Raw genomic sequence first — 25,857 nt, 5'->3', positions numbered from 1 at the left:
AGAACACTTTATCTCTACTCTGTTAAGTTGAATGTTGGATATTGGCACATGCTGGTATTTGCTCTGTGGTGTGTCATCTCCTGCAGCTTCACAGGAAACAGCAAAACAAACTTCCCTGTTGCCCTTAGGAGGAACTAGACACATGGAAAAAACGATCAGCTGGAAGTGTAGCTGAAGAGGCAGACTGAGTAGTATCATAGAGAGGGCAGCTCTGACAGTGCCATTTTTCTTCAAGCAATACTCCACAAGAGCAATGAAAGGACGAATAGTCTGTGCTTGGTTCACCAGTTTTAGACTTGGGATACTTTAATAGTCACTTATTAGCTACCCCAAATGTGACCAGACTTCAAAGGCTCCGCTGAGAGCGAAATAAATTTCCACTTTCTCTAGTGAGTGAGGCATATTAGTAACTACAATTACTAGAATAACCTTCATTTGGCTTTCTTCTCTCATGCTAATTTCAGAAGAGAAAAAAGTTACCCTAAACAACTGTCAGCTTTTTACTTGTCCTACAGCCCCACCTTTTCCCTGCCTTCTATTTATTTCTTTTTTTAAAGTTACACAGGTTTACTGGCCTGGTTTGACATCCAGAAGAGAGTTGTGTTCACAGCCAATTGTAAGCGTGGAAGTTCTGCTTCAGTTTATTGTGGCTCCCACTGTTGCAAATTTGAATTAAAATGAAAGCTACTGAAATGTATCAGCCCCTTAGGTTACCAGCCTGATTTACTGGCAGTTTCTGGGTTCTGGGGCCATTTCAGACCATGCTGGACATACTCATGCTTTGCCTCCTTTGCTAGTGTGAGTGAGGGGGACACAGTCTCAAGCAGATAGAAGATATACATCGACAAGCTCATTGTTACTTAATGTACCACCAACAAATAGGCAATTAATGAACCCCAAGTACTTCTTTGCTGTATACCTTTGATGTCTTCCCCCCTTTGCAACAGAGCACAGATAGGTTTAAATGATGATATCATAAACTCGTCCCACTCTTCCCAGCCATTCCCGTACTGCCTGGCGGACACGGATATCTGTCACATGGCAGGTCAGCTGGCTGATACAGGGGAACACCGCTGGCTGCAGGGCTGTGAAAGTTTGGTCTGGCAGGGCCTGAATCTGGTTGAGAACTGTCAGCACCATGTTGGTCCATGCCTACAAACAAATTGGATACAAAAAAAGACTCTTTAGAAGACCTTTCTAAATAGGTGAGCCCAATTGGTTGAGGCAGAAAATAAGGTATCTGGTGGTTGTGGCTTCATGAAAAAGGACTGAGTAATACCAGCATATTCATTTAATGTTTACTGTGTCTTCCTAATTCACATTCAGTACTGTAAGTCATTGTTTGGTTTTGTATTGCAGGTATCGTGCTCATCATTCATCACCTTTTATTTCATCCCACAGTGAACAAAGTTTGAGGCTTTCACGGATTTGCTCACGTGGACACGCAAGCAGCGAGTTTCTGTTTAGCAATGGAGCCTGCTATTTCTGCTGTGGAATTAGCAAAACCCCTTGTTAAGTACCAAAGCATTGTAACAGGCAGCATGACATTTTCAAAAGCATTAAGTGGGCTAGAGCCCTTAGCAGTAAGCAATGGGTTCACTGTAGGCTGCTAGTTCCTAAGACTAAGTGCAGCTTTGGCCCCAGTCACAGAAGCACTCTTGAAAGCTGTACTAGTGTATGTCTGATAACACTTCCCTGAAGACTGATTTTCTTTGGATAAAACAGAATCAGGTTTTTATCAGTGCCAGCTTCTGAATATTCAGTCCTCATCATGACAACTTCTTTAAGTAATGAAGACATTTAATGAAGAGATTATAATAAGCAAAGTATAGAAAAAAAATAGGTATCTTTTTAATTATTGCTATTATTGCTGGCAGTCCACAGGCATGTCCTACCTGTATCTGGGCCTCGGCATCCCTAACAGATATATTCAGGGAGCTGACTGTGGATCCTGAGCGTGGTCTCTTCTCTTGTCTCAGGATCTCTGGACCAGCACTGAATGAATGCCTCATTTGCCCTTGATCTATAAGATGTTGTGGCCGCTGGAGTATGGGTGAGTCTGGCCCTCTTGAACTGAGAAGCTCCCCTTTCTTTTCCACTTTGACCTCTTTGGTGAAGGATGTCATGGCCTGTTGCTGCTTTCTTTTCTTGTATTCTGTCATGAGCTTGGAGATAGTTTTGTCAGCGGCTATGGTGTAGATCTTGTTGCCAGCACTCTCCCACCATTCTTTTTTCCTGGTTTGCTCTTTTTTCTCTGGTTTAGGACTTAGGGGTGGGGGTAGCAGCAGTATTTCTCCACTCCCTCCTCGGGGTGTCAGGCTGTCTCCCAGTTGATCCCTGATTTGACTCCGGTCATCTTCCGATGGTGTGTCCTTCCCAGACTGCCCTCCAGTCGACGGGGTGGAGGTTTCTGAGTGAAAGGATGGTAAAATGAAGAAAGGGTCGCCTCTGAATGATGGAGGCTCCTCTACATTATTCTCCAAGTCCAAATGCATCTGGATATAGTTGTTGCACAGTTCCATGCAGAGCTTATGAAGCCGCTTGATAAGCCATCCCCAGTCTGCATTGCTGACAGGCTGTACACTCAGAGATGGTATTCGAGCCCTCCACTGTCTCTTCTCCTTCCCTCGTGGGGGACTGACCTGGGCAGTTTCTTCAAAAATGTCTTCATCTTCTGAAGAACACTGCTGTGATGAGTCTGTGCTTCTCTCATCATCTTCAAAGAGGATCTTTTTCACTTGCTCTGCAGTGATGTTCTCCTGGTTTGTCAGGATTGCACAAATCAAAGCATGGAAGTAGATGTTGAAGCTCATTGCTGACTGGCGATACAAGTTGGCAGCTCCGCTAATGCCAGAAACTTTCTTCAGCAAACATTTCAACCCAGGTCTGGTGTCAAACTCTCTGGCTGTTCTATAGGAGTCCAGCAGTAAGTCAAAGATGACAGCCAGGTTTTGCATGGAGATGTACCTGAGAAAACCAGCCAACTTGTTTTCTGGTACTTGTATTGTCATTTTCTCCTCCAAGTTAGAGGGGCCTTTCACAAATTCTTCCAGTAAGATGTCATATAAATTCTGGAGCAATACTTGGTGGGACAGCAAACTCACCACTATTGTCCTGAAAGGAATACTTGGTAAACCAAGCATGGGAAGGAAAAAATTAAAATTAAAATGGTGCATTGTGCTTTTACAGGAATACTTCATGGTTTAGAATCTAATGTGAAAGGCCAAATTTTCACAGCTTTGTTACAAAAAAGTAGAGGAAGATAAAGGTGTCTTTCAGGTATTCTTTCAAACACTGTCCTAGAAAGGAAGACACTTATCCTAGTTAAGAAAAATAACCACCTATAGCAAGCATGCTAATGACACTTGTTGCAGAGATGGTATTAAAACAAAGCTCTCTTATAATTTTTGTGCTTTTCTCCAGAGATGTCCAACTGAGGGATTAAATATTCTGTGTTTCAATTTCATGGCAGCTGCAAGTTCTTTCAACATTTTAGCTTGCTATAACTCAGGAATTTGTTAACAAAGTTATTCCTCCATTGGTATTTCAGCCAACCTTAACTTTGCCATGACAAATGGAGGCTAAAACTAGTTTGATACTTGGTTTCCATTTCCGTTAATGCCAGGAGTACTACTTAAAAATAAAACATGGAGAACCAACCAACCAACAAAAAACATCTACAGAAACAGCAGCAGTGCAATGGAGCATGCAAGAAAGCTTTAGTCTTGCTGAAGGCACATTTCACTCTTTGCTCTTAAGACTTCAACTTGAACACTGAAAGCCTAGCATGGAAACACCTATTCCTAACCCTGTTTCTCACGTATAGTCCTGGGTGATTCTTAGCTGTGCTCCTGTTACAGATGCTGTGAGTTGTTCTAGATCTCATTGATTTTTTAATTGAAGCCAAGAATGGCAAATTCCTCCCACCAAAGTTTTCAGGTCATTCACCAGTAAACAACATTGAAAGGCCTACAGGCAAGGGGGCTAAGAAGAAATGGTGGACAGGATTGTTGTTGTCTGGTATCTCATGGATTTAAAATTATAAACTATCTTATAGATTATGAAACCTGTCTTAAGGCTTTTAAGAAAGAGCCTTTGAGTAAGATTACAGTGGTGATGTTTTAATTGGAGCTGACACTGTGTTCACACATAGTAATACTTGTTTTGATTTAGGGAACTATGCTGGGTCACATTTTAATTAGCAGTGCTATCAAGGAGAAAAATTTTTCAGTTTGCTTGCAATACTGAAGTTTTAGGTCTAAGTCAAAGTAAATTCATGTAACATGAGACGTTCAGTTGTAGACCTTTAAATTCTTTTGTTGCAAAAATTATTCTACTTTCATTAAACAACTTTCAAAAGTGTTTCAAAAATACAAAACCAAAAAGTCTCTCTTTTTTTTTTTTTTTTTTGAGAGATCATAGCAAAACTAAGTTTAGAGAATGCAACATTTAAAAAAAAAAACAAGTTCAGACAAAACTGTGCTGCTTGGGTTGATTTATCTGTGTCAGTTTGCTTACCATGACACAGCTGTCACTGCTGATATATTAGTAGAATTTAGTAGCCTTATTATCTGACCATGCTAAAATCTTGATGATTAATATACACATTGGAGCTTTTTATGGGGAAGTTGTTTTCTGCTGTAAAAATCATTAGAGACTCTGACTCAGAAAAGCTCTTAGGAGCATATATAAAGTTAAATGAGTGCTTGCATTGATTTCAGGAGACTAATCCTGTTCCAAAAGCAGGATCAGAATAAAGGAGATCTGATTTCCTTGTAAAAGCCAAAAAGGCAAGTTACAAGGACAGTTTGAAGTCCTGCTCAATCCCAAAAGAAATTAGTACAGAACTATAGTCGAAAACACACAATGCCAAATCTGGTTAAGGACAGGATTTTCTTATTCTGCCCAAAGTTTCAAACTGAAATATATTATTACTTTTTAGGAAGAAGAAAAGCTCCCTTACCCCAGCTTCCTGTGAAACGATGCAGCATTAAGGAAACAAAAGCAAAAAGGGAGAAGAGAAACCCCACTAAGGTTAAAGCAAAACTTTTGAAAGGCCACAGTTACTAGCATGCAAGACTGGATATTACTGCACTGCTGTAGCAAATAATATGAAAAACAGTGGCACAGTCAACTTTTGAGCTCTGTTTTGGTGAAAAATGAGTGTTGCTGGGGTAACATTTGCCCATTGGCATATACACTTTTTGCAGTTGTTTAGACAAAGCACAGTGTGAGTGCATTCAGAGTTTGTATTAATTGCAAGCTTTCTTTATTTGTTTAAAGACAAGCAAGACCCATGCTACCTTTACAAACATAGCCTCTTAGATTTGCATGGCCTTATGTGGCATGAGAGGGGTGTACTCCAATCTTGCTTTGCATCATTATAACAAGAATGATCTGCAAACCTTTGGATAAAGCAGGTATTTTCCTGCCACAAGGGAAGGGTTTAGACTGTGATCTCAACCTTTCTTTGTGCAGGGCCTTGTTCTCCAAAGGTTAGGGAACAGAGCACCTGCTCTTGGGGGAAACTTCTGTATGGCTGTGTAAGAATACAGACATCTTCCATGGTCTTTCTTTCCATCCATCACATTCTGGCTCCTTGTTTAAAGCAATGGTTTAGTTTTGAATGAGAATGCCTGAAGTGGTACAGAAGCGGTACTAGATGCCACTAGTATCTAGTAAAAGACAATTGGTATCTAGTAAAAGACAATTTCATGCCATGTATTACATACCTTGCAATACAAACACAAACCCTGAATGCAGAATTCTAATTCTGTCCCTATTGAAGTTACAGCAGTTGTTTAAACAACTGAGTGCAAGCAAAAAGAAATATTCTTTGACAGGATCTGATTGTCATGCAAATGCATGAGTTTCTGAGGTGGTAATATATAGAAGGACTCACGCAAAAATAAAGTGACAAGCAAAACCAATGTTCCCTAGATCAATATGTTGACAGTTTTGCAGCTTTGGATGTGATTTCTTCAATTTACACTTCTCCAGTTTATACATTAATGTTTTCTAGCTTCTTCATCCAGTAATACTGACTTTAAAAGACCATTAGTGAAGCAGACATTATTTCATTTGCTAGGTATCATTACAAATATAACAGTACTTTCACTGCTTTCTTCAAACAGAAATTTTTAACTCTACTTGTTAAAGAAAAGAATCTCAATAATGGAAAGATTTTCCTAGTGTTTCCTATGAGAATTCTTTTCTTAATTTAACCTGCATTTCCTCTACTTGAAGGCTTTGCGTGACCTTATGTATCCTTCAGGTATTTGTAACCTACCAATTTTTACTATCTATTAGAAGCATTTTCTTACTTAAGTTTCTAAGGGACACGTTATAGACCCTAACTCAGGCTCATCTGTAACTATAACAGCTCTTGCACATACCTGCTCACCAGTATATGGTGATGGGAACATTTGGAGTAGTAACCTATTGTCTCGTTTCTCACAAAACCTAATTTTTGTTTGGTGCATTTAATTTTTTTATGAGACCTGTGGAGAGGCAGTTTGCCACATCTCTGCCAGTCTTTTTATCTTGCTTTTAGTGACACAGCCTTTTCCTAATACGATATTTTACCTTCTCTGGGTATGCCCATTTGGTTTCTTATCTGGTGGCAGGTCAATGATGAGCACGCACGACTGGGCATGTTCAAACCCTTCCTTGTTGCTAGGGGTCTTCGGGGAGCACTGAGTCTCCAGCATGAAGACCTAGAAAACAACAAGTTACATGAACAGTTTAGCATTTTCACTGGGTCCCTGGAGGAGAAGGGCTGAGAATAGGATTTCCTGCATTGTGAAAGATCTGTTACGATAACTTATTTTACAATGATGGAGAAAACGCAAGGTATCACTCCAGCAGACCTTATGTGGAGCATGCTGCTTTGGTAAAACAGCCTCAGAGCCTACCTCCAGACACCCAGCAGAGCACAGGGCAAAAGGCAGACATCTTTTACTTTCAACTTCTATAAGGCATAATACCAAATACTAAAACAAGCTTTCTGCTGTCTGTATGCTACTATCAGAAAATACCATGTATAGTGGAGACAAGGACCTGTTTGCATAGTTGTACCTAGAAAGATTTGTTGGAAGGCTTGTTTTAAGCCGTGGAGTTAAAACAGACACCCAACTTGCAATTCTTTGGGTGAGAAACGGGAAAGAAACCTCTCAGTTGCTGCAGCTTTGTTTTGTAGCTTATGAGTTGTATTAAATCCTCACTAAGAAGGCCTCAGGGACTGCCATGGATAGTGACTACAAGAAAAGCATATATGCGACATTCCCCACTTTCTTGACTTTTGCATCTTTAAAACTTAAAACACTTTTTCCATTCAAACAAAAAGTCTGTCACTGCCACATTATTACAGGATCAGAAATCCTGGTCTGTATCAGCTTTTCAAGCAGCATCAGGATATGATTAATCAAGTCAGAAACTGACACCTAACAGCTGTTGGCTCTTTTAATTCAGCTGCTTTCCCATGCTGAAACTGTCATACAATATTCACAGTTTCATGGTACCCTGCAGGTCATTAAGTTGTCTGCTGTATTTCAAGAAACTTGTTTCATATTACCACATTCATAAAGTGAACAACCTCCACTGCAGTCAAAAGGACCCGAGAAGGTTGTCTCCAAGCTTGCTCTGCTGATTAGGAGTTAGTGGTGAGTGTTAAACCACTCGTTAAATGTCAGCATTATCCTCTAGTTCTCAGAAAATCTCTTCATTCTCCGCAATCTATACCAGTGATTTATAGAGAAAATTCCTCTTCAAACTCACCTCTGATAGTTTGAACAAATACTGTTTTTCTAGTTTCATATGACAGTCTCTGTTCTAGTGCATTTGTTGTCCTTTGAATTTATCATTCTTTAACAGAGTAGTCAGAAATGTATATGATATTCTAGATGAGGATTCATAGTGAAACTACTATTTCCATTTCTCCATCAGAAATGTTTGGACTGATGTATGCTAGGGTTCCTTGTTCTAAAACCACATTACATAATAGGTTCATTGTCAGTCCTCCTCAGGTACCTAGGCATCTTTCCCCACCCTAGGCATTCCTAATTCCTACTTACTTTTTCTCAGTACTACTGTTAGACAAATAAATGTTAGGTGATGAGGAAGTCTTTGCCCGTAGGGTTTGTGAGGAAGGTGGTTGTAAAGATGTACTTTCATAAAGAAAAGCTCAGAGTTTAAAAGATTTTTCAACTTCCCCTGAAACATCAGTCAGTACCTGTTGTGCCATGGCTCTGATTCTCCAGTATTCAGCTTCAGCACTTGGCGAGAGGCAAGGGGCTGCCACCTTCACTTCACAGGCATCTCCACTAAAGCTTTCAGAACCACTGTGGAAATAGCCCAACAGGTTCTATAGAGAGACACAACATCAGACTTTCACTGTGCGTTAAACAAAGTTAGTGGCTGCAGCATTGTCCAATCTCTTTGTGTGTCATACAAGATTCAGAGTGATCTACCCCATTACCATCAGCAATACAACTTCTTATGTGATCCAGCCTGTGGTGACCTGACAGGATTTTTTGGTTACAAGAAAGATAGTGAGCTAAGAAATAATCTATATGGAGAATGCAGCTACTGGATCAAGTGAGCAAAGTGAGTTAAGAAATAATCCATATGGAGAATGCAGCTACTGGATCAAGTGAGCAACTTTGTCTTCTGTCTAGTTTTAGCCAGGCCAGAGGAAGAAATGGATCAAACAGTAAGTTTACACCTTCTGATTTCATACTGGCAAGGAAACTTAAAATCAAGTGTGGACTGTTAGCAACTAGTGTTGTCTGTATACATTTAGAAAAACTGATTACAATCTCCATTGTTGATACAACACCTTTCATTGTGAACTGGCAAAATAACAGAAGCTACCACATAATCCTTAAGTTTCTTTTCCTGGCTTTATACCAAAAAATTTTTCTGAAAAAGAAAAAGCAACCTGTCCAAAGTTAGCGACTAGTGTGATTATGTTTTGACTGTCAGAATAAAAGGCGGTTTTACCTTTACTGGCTCCAGAGTGGCAGAGAATGCATCTTGCAAGGCACAACATGCAAGCCTCCACATCTCTTCAGTAAAAACAGGCCCTGCTGTCACTAACACATACCTGCAAAGATAAGATAAAACATTACCATGTTCAAGAAAGAGCTAGACAATTCTTACGTGTAATGGGAGAAGGTTGAAAATAGCACAAAAGGCTTACTTGGTAACTAGCTACTGATATTCAACTTCCCCAGCTGTTACTCTGACCTATTTTTGTAATTACACTGTAGTTTTGAGGGTATTTTTTCCTTTGCTTTTCCTCTTTAAGTAGTCATCCTGCCCGGACAAGAACCGCACATTGTGTAACTATATAATGCAGTGCTTATTTTGATTATGACTGTAAGAACCTGGAGACTGTGAAAGGTATTAATTACCTCTAAAGACCTGTGAATTCCAACAGAAAGACCCTTGATTATTTTTCCTAGGCATTAATTATTGACTAACTTCATATATGTAATGTATAAGTGCTTTTTATGGGAATCGTACACATACTAATGCCTAAAATCACAGGTTCTGAAAACAGCAGGAAAAGGTTAGTAAGTCTAAAATTTATTATTCAAATAACAAGCGATAGATGTCTAACATCTCGAAAGAAGCCTACAATACAACTTAATCTATGAGTTCTTCAAATATATAAAGAAAGACATCCTGTTTCGAATATGCTAACAGAGCGAACAGACTGTGTGTACCTGATACAAGAGCAGCCAACTCTGGAAATAATTTCTGTTGGTTCTGCTACACAGGCTACCAGCAACTTGAAAAGATCTTTCAGCATAGTATTAATCATATTTTCATAACCGATATCTACAAGGAAAAGATATAGACTGGTTTTAATATCATTGCCTTTTCATTGTAATTTAACAGTCTTGCTACACTTACTGCTATTTAGAGACTTTGCAAACCCAAATTCTTTTCATGCAGCTATCACTAGAGTTCTATTTTGAACTATGCATCACATCAAACCGAAATAAGAACAATCCTTTTGATATTAACATTATAAAATATCTGGACTTAAGTGGTACTGGAGAAATTCAGTTAGAGCCTGTTTCTGATATTCTAGTTCTTTATGGTCAAAGTCTTAGAATCTTCTTTTGGAAAGTATGATGTAGACTGTGATGACTTAATTTTGAAGATAGCCCAGCTCTGAGCAGGAAGCTGGACTAAATAACTTCCATAGGTCCCTTATAAGTTTGGGGGTTTTTTTGCCACAATTCTAAACCCTTTAAAGAAATTAAACTCCCCAACCCAAACAAAGAGAAATTTTCAACCCTTCTCCTCTTATTTTATGCTTAAGCAACCAAAAAGCAATGAAACCATCTCCCCAAGTAACATGCCACTGATGTCTATCAGTAGATGTGACAATACAATGACATACCTGAGTGTATGAAATTTTGAATGTGTTCCACTACAAGTTCACAGGAAAGGCCAATGGCATGCTTGAAATTAGCAGATGCTACATCCCAGTAAGAATGGTCACCATGGCTGCGATGGAGCCAAAGAGACATCGTGGGAAGAAGAAGATGTACAACTGCATAAATGCCAAATCCTGGTCCTTAAAAGAAACATAATGGTGGTGGTTTATTTTTTGCTTACAAAGCCTATATGCACAGTAAATTTGGTAAGTTCTTCCAAGCTTGAGGCCAGGGGTGATTCTAAAGAAAGCAGGTTCTGAAACTTTTTTTGTGGGATGAGAGGGGTAAGCTGTATTAGATCTAGTGGTGAGGTAGTATATGAACACTTAGCCAACTGTTTACCTGCTTCTTTTTCTATTTCCTGGAAACCAGGCAGACATTTTGCATGGCTAGGAAATTGATAGAGTACTCCACCTCTTTATTTGGGCAACAGAGTGTGTTTAACATACTCTTACAAGATGCCTTTTGTCAACAAAGAACAATGTACTAACTGGGTCGTGCTCTAAGAAAATCCCTTTCCACTAGAGAATGTCTCTGTGCAGCTTTAGCATGAGTAACACACTTTACAGAATTGGTTTAGGATTCTAAGAGGTTTGGGTAAGGGCTCTACTGGCCTGTATTTAATCAAGCTCTTTCATTACCAGGTGTTTTGGCAACATCCCTCAGCAATTCAAAGAGCAGATCCAGAGTAGGAGGCTGGTGCTGACGGGGACAATTGGATATGGCAGTTGTTAATTCTTCTAGCAGAATAATCCAGACATTGATAAGGCCTACAAGTAAGGAAACAGATTAAAAACCATGAGTGAGATACTGCATCGACCACAGGTGGACCTTGCTCTCAGACAGTGATGAAGGCTAAGAAATTAATTAACTTAAAGATCACAGGTTCTTGCATGTTCACTGTTGCTGTGTAATGGCTGTGGACAACAGCAATTCTGAAATGAATGCCTGCTTTTCCTTCCCTTTTTATTAAGTTTGTGTTTATTTTGTTCCATCCTGCCTCCTCCACATATACCTTGTTCTGGTTGTCTTTCTTAGTTTACTAATCCTGCTAGTCCAGCCTCCTTAATCTTGGGTGGGGTTTTTTCATTTTTTCTTTTTTAATGGGAGGTTTTCACACCTCATGAGCATTGCAAATGCTGCCCAGAATGGATTGTACTTATTTAGGTTATGCTTTTGTGTAAGGATCCAAGGTGACTAGCCATAATTGTACTGGCTCTGTTTGGTACCCAGAATTGAACAGTAATAATGCCTCATGAAGTATCATCAAGCTGCCTCACATGTCATGTTTAGATGTTAAGAGATCACAGACAGAAGTCTATTAAATGTGGATTATGGCACAGCTGGACAACTATCAAACAGCAGTTAGGATACAGGTAGTACTGTGAGTTCATATCTACATTAGCAAACATCTATCCCATAAAAGATTATGGGATACAACTAGTTTTCAATCAAAAAAAAAAATAATGAAATTTTACTTTGGTTCACTAACAAGCCCACCTTCTCTGCCACTGGTAGCCATGCTGAACCAGTTTCAGAGAAGGGCAATGAAGCTGGTGAAGGGTCTAGAGCACAAGTCTTATGAGGGGAAGCTGAGGGAACTGGGGTTGTTTGCCTGAAGAAAAGAAGGCTGAGGGGGGACTTCATCACTCTCTACAAAGGATGTTGTAGCAAGGTGGGTGTCAGTCCCACTCCAAACAAAACCAAACAGAAAAAGGAAAGTAAAAGTGTGGGGATTTTTTTTTTTTTTGTTTTGGTTTTGGTGGTGTCTTTTTTTTTTTTAAATTAGGACTTGTGGCTGACATTTTTTTCAGAAAGCAGCTTTTGTCTCCTTTATCCAAGGTAGCGGTGAAACAGGACAATCCATGTTATGGAAAAGCCTAGATAAAAGTAGGTACCAAGAGTCATTCTGGTGAAGCATGTGAATGAAAGGCACTGGAGTCAGCCTGCTTTCTGCTCGGTTGGAGTTGGCTCTTCACAGGGACAGCCAGGTCAGAACACCTCAGTAGTTCAGACATTCAAAAGTGACTGTACTGCTTCAAAGTGCCATCATGAGTCCAGAGCAGTAAAGCTGCATTCCTCTACTGCTTCACTCCACACAAATCTAGTTCTTCAAACACATGATTAATCTACAACTCATACAACCACACAAATGACCAGGATACAAATGCTGCTTGTTTTTTTTGAAGGTCATAGCACTTTTTATGGGCTTCAGAAATATACCATTTAGCTCAATAGACCACAGGACAGAAGTTTCGAAACATATTTAAATGTACTCTTTTTCTTTCTAAACTCTAACTCAACACTGCTATTTTTTCTGGTAAAGGCAAGCCTGCCAATACCAACTTTAAAAGGTTTTCACTCCTTAACTTCAGCTGTGGTCTAGAAACTATTTTTGTATTAGCTCTCAGAAATCAATACTAGTTGTATTATGGATATCAGAGTAATTAAAATATTAATTAAAGTATTACCTTGTCCTGAGAGGTTTTATTTTTCTCATACATGACCTGTATCTTTTAACGTAAAGAAGGTGACATGACCTGAACTTTCAAGCTCTGTGTGTGCACATCTGTGTGTATAGACAACAAGGAGGAAATAAACTTTGAAGTTTTTCCCCTCCTTTTTGCTTTTGGCAGTTGGCAACATTTACAGTGACATGTGGAAGAAGCAATTGATTAGTTCTGCATGTACTGCTTTCAATGCACTTACCAGTGTCATCATCAAAGTCAGAAAGGATGCACTCAATACCATCCTCACTGCTGGCTGACTGTTCCTGCACTCTTCGGGGCAAGTTAACCAGCCGGCCACTGAGGAAGATGGGTTTCAAGGGCATTTTATAGATTTTGGCTAATAACTTGGAGGGGGGAGGAGGAAGAGAGAGGGAAAAAAAAGAGATGAAAAAGTAAATATGTATGGGAAAGTTTGTAAAAGCTGTTACACACAACACATATATACAATAAAAGCTTATTACTGTTACTTACTGACTGCACCTATGACCTTAGAAGCTCCATCAGCTGTACACAGAATATTTTGGAGCTCTGGAGGACTAAGTAAATAATGATAAAATGACCTGTACAGGTTTACTTCAGAGCTTCATTGCCTGGATTGTCCATTTAGCAACACACACTTTGTAGAACTGTGGTATAGCTGGGAAGCTACCAGTATTTTACCAGACCTTTCTAAAGTAAATGATGCATTCGCAATATACAGACAGGATTTCTTTTTTAGTCATTCCTGTTGTTCTTCCAAGATATAACAAGATAAAAAATGTCTGCTTCTTTTAAAGAGGAGAAAATATTTCTGCCTCATTGTGAATTGGGTTTTGTAAGGATGAGGAAGGGTGATGTGATGCATGTAGCCATAGACAGAATATACATTACATAAACAGATAGGTATTCACTAAATTTTCTTAGATGAACAAGATAGCCAGTACAGATTGATACGTCTGCTGTTTATTATTCTGAGCTGCCTCATTCTTTTCTTCTCTGCTCAGTCTGTACTGAATCCATCCATTATCTCTGAAGTTAGATATTAAATCCTTTCAGCTATGATAATATCCTTTGTTACGCATTTGTATTGTATCCAGAAGAAACATGGCCTGGGTCCAACAAAAAGACCTGTAGGTGCTACAGAAATACAAACATTATAAAATCAGCAAAACCCACCCTAATAACCTTGGATAATGGTCTGCACTGTGTGCAAGGAGATTACAGGAAACATGCCAGCATTCTAATTCTTAGAGATCAGCCCTGAGCTTCAGATATGTTTTAATGGTACAGATAAGCTGCTGCTGTGTTATAGAGGGTGTAACCTGTTGCTCTTCAGATCTGAGAATTCTTGATTGGATGGTTTGTTTGGTTTTTTTCTGCCTTCATTCCAAACACTGTTTACAGTTGCTGTTTCAACAAGAATGAATGTAGCTTTGGGTATGTTACTGCTAGGTTTTGAACACTCACATTTTCCCACATGCTCCTTGGGTCTGCGTGTTTTTAACTCCTCCGTTTTAGGTGGTCTAGAAGGTATGAGATTCCTTCAGATCACCACTCTCCAGTGCAGGTTATTACCACAAAGTCTGGAGGTTACAACTGTTTCCTAGGCCAGGTTAGTACCCATTCACCATACCTGAGAACATCTCCTGAGGTAATCAAGCGCGGGAAGGCACAAGTCTGTAGATGCAGGTCCTGATCCTGGCACACAGTCACCCATCTCCTTACAATCTACTTCCCCTGGGGACAGGAAAGGCAGCATTGGGAAGGACAGAAATGAATCAAACATAGCATTAGGTTTCCATTTTCATTCAGTTGTGCCCTAATGTCTGAGTAGAATCCAAAACCCATCCTTTGTTTGATATTATTAGATGACAACCAGATGATCCTCATACAAACAGTACAGTAATATTGGTCACAGTTTATACATGGACTTTTATATGAACAAAAGCTTTAATAAATACATGCCTATTTCATAACTCTTTAGTAAAGTCTTTGAGAGTTCTTATAATCATACCTTATAGTCACCTGTCATATTGACCCACTCCACTTTTTTCCATTGTTGTATAAATTACTTGCCCATATTCACCCTTTGCTCAATTAGTATGCTCCATTTTTCTATTCATTTGCACCCCAGTGCCCTGGAAAATTCTTCTACCAAAAGTTCTTCCTTTTAGTTTATTAAATACAGCATTTTATATTTTGTTCTACAATACTTCCTTTTGCTGTCTAATTCAGGTGTGAAGGTCTCACAATTTCAACTCTATGACAGCTCCAGGCTCTGGTGTCTCAATATCATGGGTATTACTAATTCTGTGGCATCAGCAGACTCCTGCTTTCAGGTCAGCTTCATCAAGTGTACTAAACAAGCCGATCAGTTCCAAGGTATCCAAAGCTCCTTCCTGAATAACTCCATTCACTCTAACATTTTCCTTGCCTGCACAGTCTGTTTTCTTCCCCTCTCAGCCAAAGTTCTGCCCACTCTAGAATATTTGGCTCATAATAATTTTTCCAGTTTCACCAAATACTTCCCATTCAGTTCCAGATCTGAAGCTTTACTAAGTGTCCATACGCATTAACATTTTGTTGCCTTAAAAGCTATTCCTCTCATAAGAAACCCCACAAGATAAATATGAAATCCTTTTATTAAATCCTACTTTATTCTCCTTTCACTACATTTACTAGCCTTTTCTATGCCCTTAACTATTCCCTCCATAATGTATTTTAAAGTCTTGTATGCTATTGAGATCACCCAAGTCAGCCAGTGAAGTTGGAATCCTTTTGTTTTATGCTAAAATGCACATAAATGGTAATATATGTGCTATTCTTTAGTATTGAAGTATCCCATAGTCCTATCACCTTTAATACAAAAAAAAAAAAATCTTGCTTCTTGACACTTGACCATGAAGTGTGGACAGACTTATCTCATAAAAGTAAGAAACCTAAAGAAATATAAGACAGGCTTTTAAATTCTCCAGAAGGAATATGAGTTCCCTCTACTGGCACTGGGCATGCAAGATGCAAGTTTGTTTCTCTTTTGTAGTAATAATTACAATTCCAGTCTGTCAACACAAGCTGAATTTTGCCCCTGCTGAAATTGATAGTAAAATAGCTTAACAAGATGAGAGTAGCATTAAAGACTAGATCTGCTGCAGTTAGGTGTGTCTTTTAAATCAAAGTCCCTTACAGACCCAGATACCTCTATGGATTTTACCACTCATTAGAAGTTTTGCAATTACATAAGGAAGAAAAATATCATTGCCACAGTTCAATAAAAAGTGTCAAATTCTATTGATCATGGCAAGACAGGGAACACAAATGGGGCAGAATGATCCAACACCATTTGCCTTTGTTCTGAAGTTTGGTGAAGCACCGCAATTACACTGCAGAGTCACATTGACCTGACACGCCTGGGCTCCACTGCCCTCAGTAAAGTAACGAAACACTAGCCATGGGGACAGAGTGTTACTGGTTGCCCTGCTCATGATCCTACTGGAGGTTCAGCCGGTTTTCAGCGTTGTGTATGCCAGACTACTGCTGCTGAGGTGGGCAAAGGAAGAAAGGACAGACAAAAAGCAAGTCCTAATGCAAATTAGGATCAAATGGAGCAGACATTTAATAGAGAGATGCATCTTTGCTGCTATAACAACTTGAAGAATTGATAGCATTAAAAGCATTTCTGCAATAATACCCTGGTCTTTATTTTAAGCATTCTGGACTCAATTTCTTCACTGCCTCTCTCTTCCCTACTATACTGTGTATTATAAAACCAAATTCTACTCTTCTGCAGGATCAAGTTTGACATATCGCTACTTAATAGGATAAAAAGAAAGTAATAAAAATATTTACCCAGTCCTTTGACAAACTTCATAAGGCACATAATATAACTGGTGGCAGCATTGGCAAAGACCTGGATGCTGTCTGTGTTTAGAAATGCTTCAAAGACATCAAACACTGGAGCCTGGCGTTTCCCTGTGAAAATAACAAGATGAGAACTCTTCCCCATGCCCCATAAAGCTGATTTTCTAACAGTTTTTCAACAATTTAACTGAATCTGTAGAACCTCTTGTATTCAGCAGAGACAGAAATTATTTTATAAATAAAACTTTCTATTGTTCCTGAGGTAATTTGTGTAGCCCTTAGGAGAAAGTAACACAGACTCCCTGCTTTGCCTTATCCGTGAAAAATAGCAGCTTATGCCTGCCCAAATAGCAAGAGCGGGCTTGAGCTCTTGAACTCTGCACAGTAGCTAACACTTCTGTTTGGTGGAGGCTTCTGGTTTAATTCTTGGTAACTTCCAAGATGACAGCAGTCACCCTGAAAACTATTCAGACTATAGAGTAATAAAAAAAAGCCTTACTCTTACTTTTCCTAAGTATATTATCGGTGTGAAGTAGGAAAACCATATCCCTTACATGTGACTAGTAACATTTAAAAATACTAAAATACTTTCTAATAAGGAAAAAGAACAGCTTAAAGCGATTTTCCCATATTACCCAGTTTCCACACAAGCAAACATTTCTGTGAGAGATGCAGAATCACTCTTCCAGCAAACATGGTTTGAAATAGTGCTAGTAATTTGCAGCCTTGAGGTTAAGTGTCTCAACAAGCACTTGCCTATCCCACTAAGTTACGCTCATGTGTAAGAGCAACAGGTTTTACATAGTAAGAAAGACAGGCCACATGAGACATGGTGGTTCTATATAGCATGCTTTCCTTTCTCTAGCAGGACAGTAGCAAGAGCCCAGCCAAGCTCAGTACTCCTGCACTACTGTTTTGCTCAAACATAAGCAAGTATTAATGAAAAAATTCAAAAAGGAAGAAAAAATTCAAGTAGGTTTGAAGCATTTCTTCCTCATTCTACTTGTCTGCCAGAATCTAGAGGATAAAAAGTCAGAATAATACCTCTTTTTCCCTCCCACACCAGCTAATAAACCAGATACTTCAGTAAAGTCCTGGAGTATTGCAGTGCCACTGCTAAGTGCCACTGTTCAGGTAGGACATTTAAAAATATTAAATTAGTTATTGCATCCCCAAGGAATAAGATAGGGAAACAAAAACCCTATAAAACAGTGCAGGAAGTCCTTACCCATAGAGTATTCTCCCACAAGATACTCCTTAACCTCTGACTTGCTGCTGCTGTGCACTGTTTCCAGGGCACTGAACAGGGGTCTCCATCCTGACTGGATCTGGGTAGAACACATTTCCACCAACTCTCCTATAGAGGTGACCACCTGTAGACAGTATAGGAGAGGTTAAAAAAACAAAGCCAACCCCCAGAACTGATATATAAATAGACCTTCAGAAGGAATGAGGATGGCTTTAAACACATTCCTAGATTTCACTAAGTCAGTCTAGACCCACTCACTAACTTTTTTTTTTTTAGATAACAGAAAAATTCTATTAAATTGTTTTAAAAGGTGGTGTACTGTCTCTGTGCTCTACCACAATGCTGGCTTAGGTAGGCAGAGCCCTCCTGATTCCTTGAGATGATTAAGGGGCACCATTTGAAGGGAGTTTGGGAAACAATCTCAAGTGGACCAAGCACACTCTGGAGACCATCCTTCTTGTGGGCACGGTAGGCCAGATGCAGACACACTATATTCAGGGCTGACTTGCCTGGTCTTGGACATCCTCGTCACACAGCTCTAGCTGCATGATACGCTCAAAGGGGCGGAAAAGTGCCTCATTAAAGTGAAAATGAGAAGGCTCATTCCAGTCCGTCAGCACTTCAGTGAGGATGTCATGGATGAAGGAGACAGCCTTCCGAGACACATGTCTCTCCTTGTGACAGGCAGCCTACAGGGAAAGGAGGAGCATTAGAGTTTGTCCAAACAAAAAATTTGCCTTTAGTAAGACACTTTTAAGAGAGGTAAGCACTTCATGTTGCTGAACCCTAAAAACAGCTTCACCACTAAGCGATTTAGGAACGCCACTGCAACGAAAATGGGAGAGTACTGCCATAGAAACAGATGGCTGAGACTCTTGAGCTGCTTGGAGTCCCACAGATGCATGAAGGTTTGCTGACAATTGAAAAAGCACAGCTAAAAATAAGTTAAATAACAAAACCTACAGAACAGACATGTGTGAAATGTTGTCTTTTGTTTCTACTGTGTGACCATTTTTTCCTTCAAAAAGGTAGTTCCTGCATATATTCGCCTTACCTATCCATGCGTGACCAAATGTCACTTTTTATTTGGCTGTTTATAGAATTTAGAATTAGAAGGTTATCATCACTTTTGGAAGAGCTATTAAAAAATTAAGCAAAAGTGAACCTGGATATAAAGGTACTGTTTCGAGGAACTACACAGGTTATGCTAAATTATGTCCTTTCCCTCATGTTTCTCCTTTCCAGTAGTGCCCTCGTCTGCACTGAAGTCAACCAAAAAGACTGAGCATCTCTGTATTCTAAAAACATGGAAGATACTTGAGTTTAAACTGGCTTGGGATCTTAAAAGACTTAAAAGCGTTCAAAACATGACAAGCCTTTAAAGTGGTCTCAGGCTGTCATCCAAAGATGAGACACCAGTTTTTGAGATAAAGGGATGTTAAAGAATACAACAGAACAATTCTCTGCTATTTCTACTTCACTTAGAAGGATTCCACAGAGACTCCCCAATGTCTGAACTCCTCTATAAAACAGCCCACACATTTTCTTGAGTGAATGAAATAAAATGCTATGGCAATTTAGCAAACAGCTCATCTTAAAAGAAGTATGCTCCCAATAAACCTGGGCAGATGACACCACATACCTTACTGACAGAAAGGATGTACTGCACATTTATTTGCAGTAATGATACAAATTAAAAAGCTCTGAGAAGTCACCCACCAGTGTTTCACCAGGTAAAATTAAAAGCTTGTCTGAGGAAAGGTCATATGTTATGGCTGAAATCCATTACGTGGCTGCTATTAGCATGCCACTGACCAGGGTTCACCAGGCAGGAGAAGGAAATGGAAAAATGTCACCATCTTCCCAGCTGAGCTGACTTTATGTGGAAAAAACCCCACAACCTGCATCCTTTTATGGGAAGACTTGCAAGGATGCAGACCTAGGCTGGGAAAATAGGTAGATCAAAGGAGTTACCCATAACCTCTTGGGGTGGTTTCAGTTTTTTCACCACAGACACACAGGAAGTAGCATACTGCAAAATCCAACACACAATCACTGGACCTGCCCATTTCAATTATGTGAAAGCATTCTCTTCAGTAGCAGTACTGATATAATAGATTGCACATCTGCTGCTAGCAGTCATAGTTATTGTACATACTAGGAACTTGAACACAGGTTAAGCTGACCTTCCCTAACAATAAGAAATTCATGAGTAAACCCAGGACTTGGTTCTGTTTAAAAGATCAAAGGAGAACATCCAGGATTGATTGTACCAAGGATAAGTTATTTGACAGCCTGGCAAAGTGACTATTCAATTAATCAACTTGGCAATGAAACTAAACTTTAAGGTGTCCTGAAGTGAACTGCCTTCATTATAATACCAAATATCACACCCACAGGTCAAAAAGACCCCAGCCCAGGTGAAGACTTGTCCTCTGAGCATGCGTAGTGATTAAAAGGAATGACAAAGCAAATATTGTATGTTGATTACTGACCAATTACTGGGAGCACACAACCTTGTAACTTTTGTAAGCTGACATCAGGTGTGCTTGATTTGTGGAAAAGTCCACCCAGCACCCAGGCCTGAATAAACACAGTATCTCTCCTGAGCTTCTGGAATTGGTTTACTGCATGCTAAGTATGAACATGCTTTTTGGACAACATCACAACATGTGACACACTATATACATTACCGCAACAGGAGTCTAAACAGACACATTCCCATTCTTTCCCCCACACCTACCTCTACAAGGTGGGGTGCCACCAGACTCCAGCAGCGCATAAGGTGGAGCAACGGGCGAGATTTACTCCTTACGATTCTGAGCATGGCATCACCAAGTCGGAACAAATGAAGTGCACTTCTCCTGTCCTGGGTAGACTTCACTTCACCTACAAGGAAGTATGAGAAAATAAATAGAAGCTAAGCAATAGCTGCTCCTCCATCTCTAGAGGTCTAAATTGGAATTTAAATCAGGTTAGAAATGATTAAGTTGGGGGTGGGAGGGTAGTGGAGGAATAAATAATAATAATAAAAACAATGTTTAGGTTTGAATTGCAATGCAATTCAACTGAACTGAATTTTAATGCAATACCTATGCCTGTGTAGGTAAAAGAACAGATGGATCCAAGTTTTAAAGAAAAAGTCTTGGAGAAACAGGGCAAAAGTTAACCAAGAAATTAAATAATTGATGTTAAGACCCAAAAGAGCAGTTGCAAAAACCTTTGGTGACATCTACAGGAAAAAATACAAACTGCAAATTATTTAGTTTTGATTTGTCCTTTTTTATTTCTTCTCAAGCAAAGGATACAGAGCAAAGAATGTCAAAAACCACTTTTCTGTTCCTCAGCCAGTAATATTTATTATTTCCTATTGAAAGGGATTAATCTTCCATTGCTCTTACAACATTTGAAAAGACACCTCATTCTCTCATTTAAAATACACTGGTGCTTTTATCTTTAACGTAAGACATAATTGGGGGCATACCACTTTTAATATATATTAAAAAAGCCATTACATGCTCTATCCTGATTTTTACATACATGATAAGAGGATCACTATTTATTAGAAATAAAACAGTAAATGCAGAGGCCTGGAGACAAGAGAAGTGCTTGTCATATTGAGAAAATGACAAGTAGCACTTCGCGAAGGGAGGGAAACCAACTACACTGAAGACATACACCAGGTAAAATCCATGCCTGACACAGGACAAAACAAAACCCATATGACTAATGCGACTTCTAAAGGCACAATATAAATTTAAGTGAAATATACTCCTTCAGGTTAAATCCTTCTACTCTATTTGACACAGTGATGGAAATGACAATTTACAGGCTTTGTACTGTAAGGTATATGGGTCCACTCGCTTGGGAAGAGAAAGCAGGACAAATCCCACTGCTTTATTTAATATTCTCCAGCTGTGTGCTTTGTTTGCTGTCACCCATTTTCTGAACACTTCTGAGGATATCCCACTGTCAAATGACTAACCTAAATCCACTCTCTTAAGTCTACGTTCACCCAAGTTACAGGATCAGGTTCCAAAATGGAGCTCTGATAAAATATCTGTGTATAATTAACACTCCCGAAGTCCAAGAACCAAATGAATGCCCTCTGAAATGTTTCATAGCAGGTGTGGATGTGATCTCTGTCCAAAAAAAAAGAACTCAACCTTTTCTAAAGACTGAATTGGTCCTACAGAAAGATCTTCTTAGACTAAATACTGTGGTTTATGTATAACTTGAAATTTCAACCAGGAAATTAAAACTGGAAGAATACAAAGCAAGTTCTATAAGCAGTTCAGGTGTATATGAAACACAGAACTCTGTAAGAGATCTTCAGTCAATTTACCTGGCATTGCTAGAGAGTAATCAACTGTATCTGTGACTGAATGGAAAAGCTGGGCCTGAGAAGCCTTCTTGAGCTGGTAAAGGAAGCCTGCCAGTGCCATCAAGTTTAACTTGTCAGCAGCATCTTCAAAGAGCCTGTAGTAAAAGAACAGAATCTAATTGAAAAATTAATGAGATGAACACTTAAATATGTATCTAAGAGGAAAACCCATATCTGTATATGGCTGCTATGTGTTGCCTTTGGTGACACATAGGGTTATTTTCATTTACATGATGCCTTAGAAAGTCTTTGATCCAGAAACTTTAATTGGACGGTGGAAAGTAGGGTGCTCTAGGACCAGCCAGACACCTTCGAAAATTCAACTGCGATACTAAAATAGAAAGTCACTTTTTAAAGGAATTGATGCTTTCCCATTACTGTATCTTAATGCTATAAGCAGTTCATGAACCAGTAATCAAAAAACCATCAAGAATATGCCCAGTCCTCACATCATATATCATCACAGCTTCACTAACTTTGGAGTTGCACCAGTTTGCTCCATCTGAAATTACATCCCTTTACGTACAAAACAAATTAATTCAAGTCTTAGACCTAAAGTTGCTGTACCAGAATTGCTTTTGGAATATAAGCAAGAGTTGTTATTTTCAGCTGCAATGAGCTCTTAAGATTTAAGACTTAAAATCTGTACCCTTAAACCAGTAAACATGTTTATGTAGGAGGTGGGTTCCAGAGAGATTACAGTGAAGTTTCACATGGTGCAGCCAAAAGTCAACACAAATACAATTTTCTGACCTTGCTTTTCATGAAATACTTTCTATAGTCCTAGAAAATTGGGACTGAGTCCTAACAAAATCCACACTGAAGTAAAAGTGCAGAAATTGAGCCTGCATCATTAAAATTACAGTACTGCTATTCTCTAATCCTTGGAAGTAAGTTGTATTGTGAGCTTCCTAAATAAAAGGTACTTCCCAGGCACAAACTCCTATAAGCAGTGTCAGTATGCATTGCTTTTTCCCTGAATTTACAAATATCATCCTCCTGTGGGCAGAGAAAAAGAATGTAAAATGTCATCTGGAAATAAAAAGATTATTAGAAGCACGTAAACCCAGGAAATTTTCAACTCTTGCCTGAGCTGTTGAAAGAATAGCAGAAATAGTGAAAATGTCTGCAACATATTGGTCTGCAAACTGTGTTTTAGAGACATTTAACCTAGCCATTCTGTGACCATGCTTGGTGGTCCTTTCTCCTCCAGTACCTGCAGGTCTTTTAGGAACTGCTGGTTATGCAGCACTTTTGTGAAACTCAACTGAAGCGAGGGGCTGCAACAGACAAAGATCAGTCCCCATTGCACCACAAAAAGGTCCCTTTTGGTCCTGTTGTGGGAACAAAGCTTCTGGTTCCTGAGAGCATTTTTACCTGTCAGCTTGTGTAGACAGCGTGAGGACAGCCTTGGCAGCACTGGTCCCACACAGCAGGCTGCCTCCGCGGAAGTCAAAAGCTCTGCCCTTACTGCTCTCCTTGATGAGTTCCTGGATAGAAACTGGCTGAATGACAGGATTATTGCTGAGGGTGGTCTCCTGCTCAGGGGTTAGCGTCTGGGCAGAGTCCCCAGGATCAGAGTCTGCGTGCTGCCCTCCAGGTGCCTGCTGTGACTGGGTGATGGTAAGGGAGGGCTGGGAAGCACCATCACTGAAGTGGGTGTGCTCCAACGTGCTGATGTACTCACATACTCTGCGAACAAACAGAGAAGAAAAAGATTAATAAAACCCCCAAAAGAACACCTCCTTCCCCCACAAATCACCAGGCTCACTGAATAAATGTGTACTCCAGAGGTGAGTCAGAAGGACAGTGCAAGTACAGCTCCCAGCTGCTTCACAGCCCCATCACTGTGAGAAGCCAGCTGACATTGTAACCCACTGCCAACTTGCAGGCACCGATTTCTGCATGTGAACCAGGTACGACACACAGGACATTTTCCTCAAACCATAAACAGACAATCTCTAAATCTCAGACATAGAAAACCTGTCTTCTTACATCCTTTGGCCTCCTGTATGCCTAGACAGCAAGTAGTTTAGTGAAGAAGCCTGAAAATCCCATTTAGGTTCCTGCGTCTGCCAGACTCTTCCGGTAACTTTAAAGTTTCTAAGCATTGATTTTGTCTCCGAATAGTGGTGGAAAACAAAAACATCTTTTCTCTTACGCAGTTGCAGGCAGTTAATTCACTCTGACACTGTTTATACAGAACACTCCCAGAGCACATAAAGTCCTTTTTCTCAGCCTGTTATTTTCACGCAACATGGTATAAATTCAGTTTCTTTTGAGAAACCTGGTGAGTACCTGAATACATGAGGCCAACAGTCCTGATTGTGGCTTCCCATCTCCAGGCCCACATTAAGGACTGCATCCATACACAAAACATGAGCAGTGTGCAGGCACACTCCCTGTACTTTCCCCATCTGTTCCAGTTTCTGCTCCACTTTCTGTTTCACTGCAGCATGAAAAAAACCCAACAAACAATCCACATTAGCATCTCCAGCTATTAAACACTGTTTTGTATATAGGATAATGACAAAGGTATACAGTCTGAGAGCTATAAAAGAACACGGATGTTAGACAAAAAATAAAACAGAGAAACACATTTCTCGCTAAGAAACGTAAGGCAGTTTTAAAATGAAAAATCCTTTTTGACTGATCCTATATGCATGAAAAATAAAAAAATGAAAAAAATCAATGCCAGATTGACAACCTCCACCCCCAAATTCACATCTCATTGCCCACAGAACAGATGCAGATTGCTAGTGGTATTACATGCTTCTCTTTGGAGCTGGCTGACTGAATATTTATTTATTTTTACCAAAAATCTCCTTTGCTATGGGAAAAAGAAGAAGAGATTGTGTATTTCACATCTATTTCCATACAAAAGTTTCAGAAAAAAAGTTTTGTTATTATCGATACTCTTGACAAAGCAAAACTAATCCTGGTCCGAACTACAAGCATTTGGACCTCATTCTTTTTCCTGAGAATCTCTGAAAAGCTTAGTTTTCATGCTGCATTGGAATGGAACCAAATTTTGAAGCTTTGCAAGCTTTTACATAACAGATCTGTTGGCCTCTGGCCACTGCTACTGCCTCCTCTTTGCTTCACCGTGGCCTGGCCAACTCACTTCAGACCTATCTAGCAGAGTAGTCAAAAGCTAGTTTGTGCTCAGGCCTACTCAGTTTTGTTTTCTCTACTGAGACATTAAATTTAAATGCCAAGCAGGGTCATTTGTGCACCACTATGTTTTGTTATGGGCTTCTTGCCATTAGAAATCAGGTGTCATCAGATAAATTTTATGTGCTTCTCCAAACAGCCATTGAAGATGACAACTGACTTTGTTCAGACTTCCACTGGTTTAGAAGTAGTGGTATAGAGATACAGAACTTTCTATATGTTATAAATATATATATATTTATTATTATTTCA

General features: G+C 39.5%; 1 protein-coding gene across 1 annotated transcript; it reads right to left on the bottom strand.

Annotated features, from left to right (window-relative positions):
- Positions 1 to 960: 960 nt before the first annotated feature.
- Positions 961 to 24,880, bottom strand: KIAA1244 (KIAA1244 ortholog; the record flags this gene model as incomplete). The annotated part of the gene is made up of 18 exons (XM_010009710.1): positions 961 to 1,152; positions 1,896 to 3,126; positions 4,964 to 4,972; positions 6,586 to 6,716; positions 8,231 to 8,362; positions 9,001 to 9,103; positions 9,729 to 9,843; positions 10,415 to 10,591; positions 11,093 to 11,221; positions 13,161 to 13,305; positions 14,574 to 14,677; positions 16,787 to 16,909; positions 18,027 to 18,171; positions 18,557 to 18,736; positions 20,791 to 20,936; positions 22,393 to 22,526; positions 23,809 to 24,123; positions 24,730 to 24,880. Coding segments are annotated over 18 exons (3,662 nt in total), but the record flags the coding sequence as incomplete, so codon positions are not given.
- Positions 24,881 to 25,857: the final 977 nt, after the last annotated feature.

This window comes from Nestor notabilis, unplaced genomic scaffold, assembly GCF_000696875.1.
Source record: "Nestor notabilis isolate BGI_N333 unplaced genomic scaffold, ASM69687v1 scaffold460, whole genome shotgun sequence".
Lineage (NCBI taxonomy): Eukaryota > Metazoa > Chordata > Aves > Psittaciformes > Psittacidae > Nestor > Nestor notabilis.
Note: the sequence above shows the minus strand (reverse complement) of the source record. Positions and strands in the feature narration are given on the sequence as shown.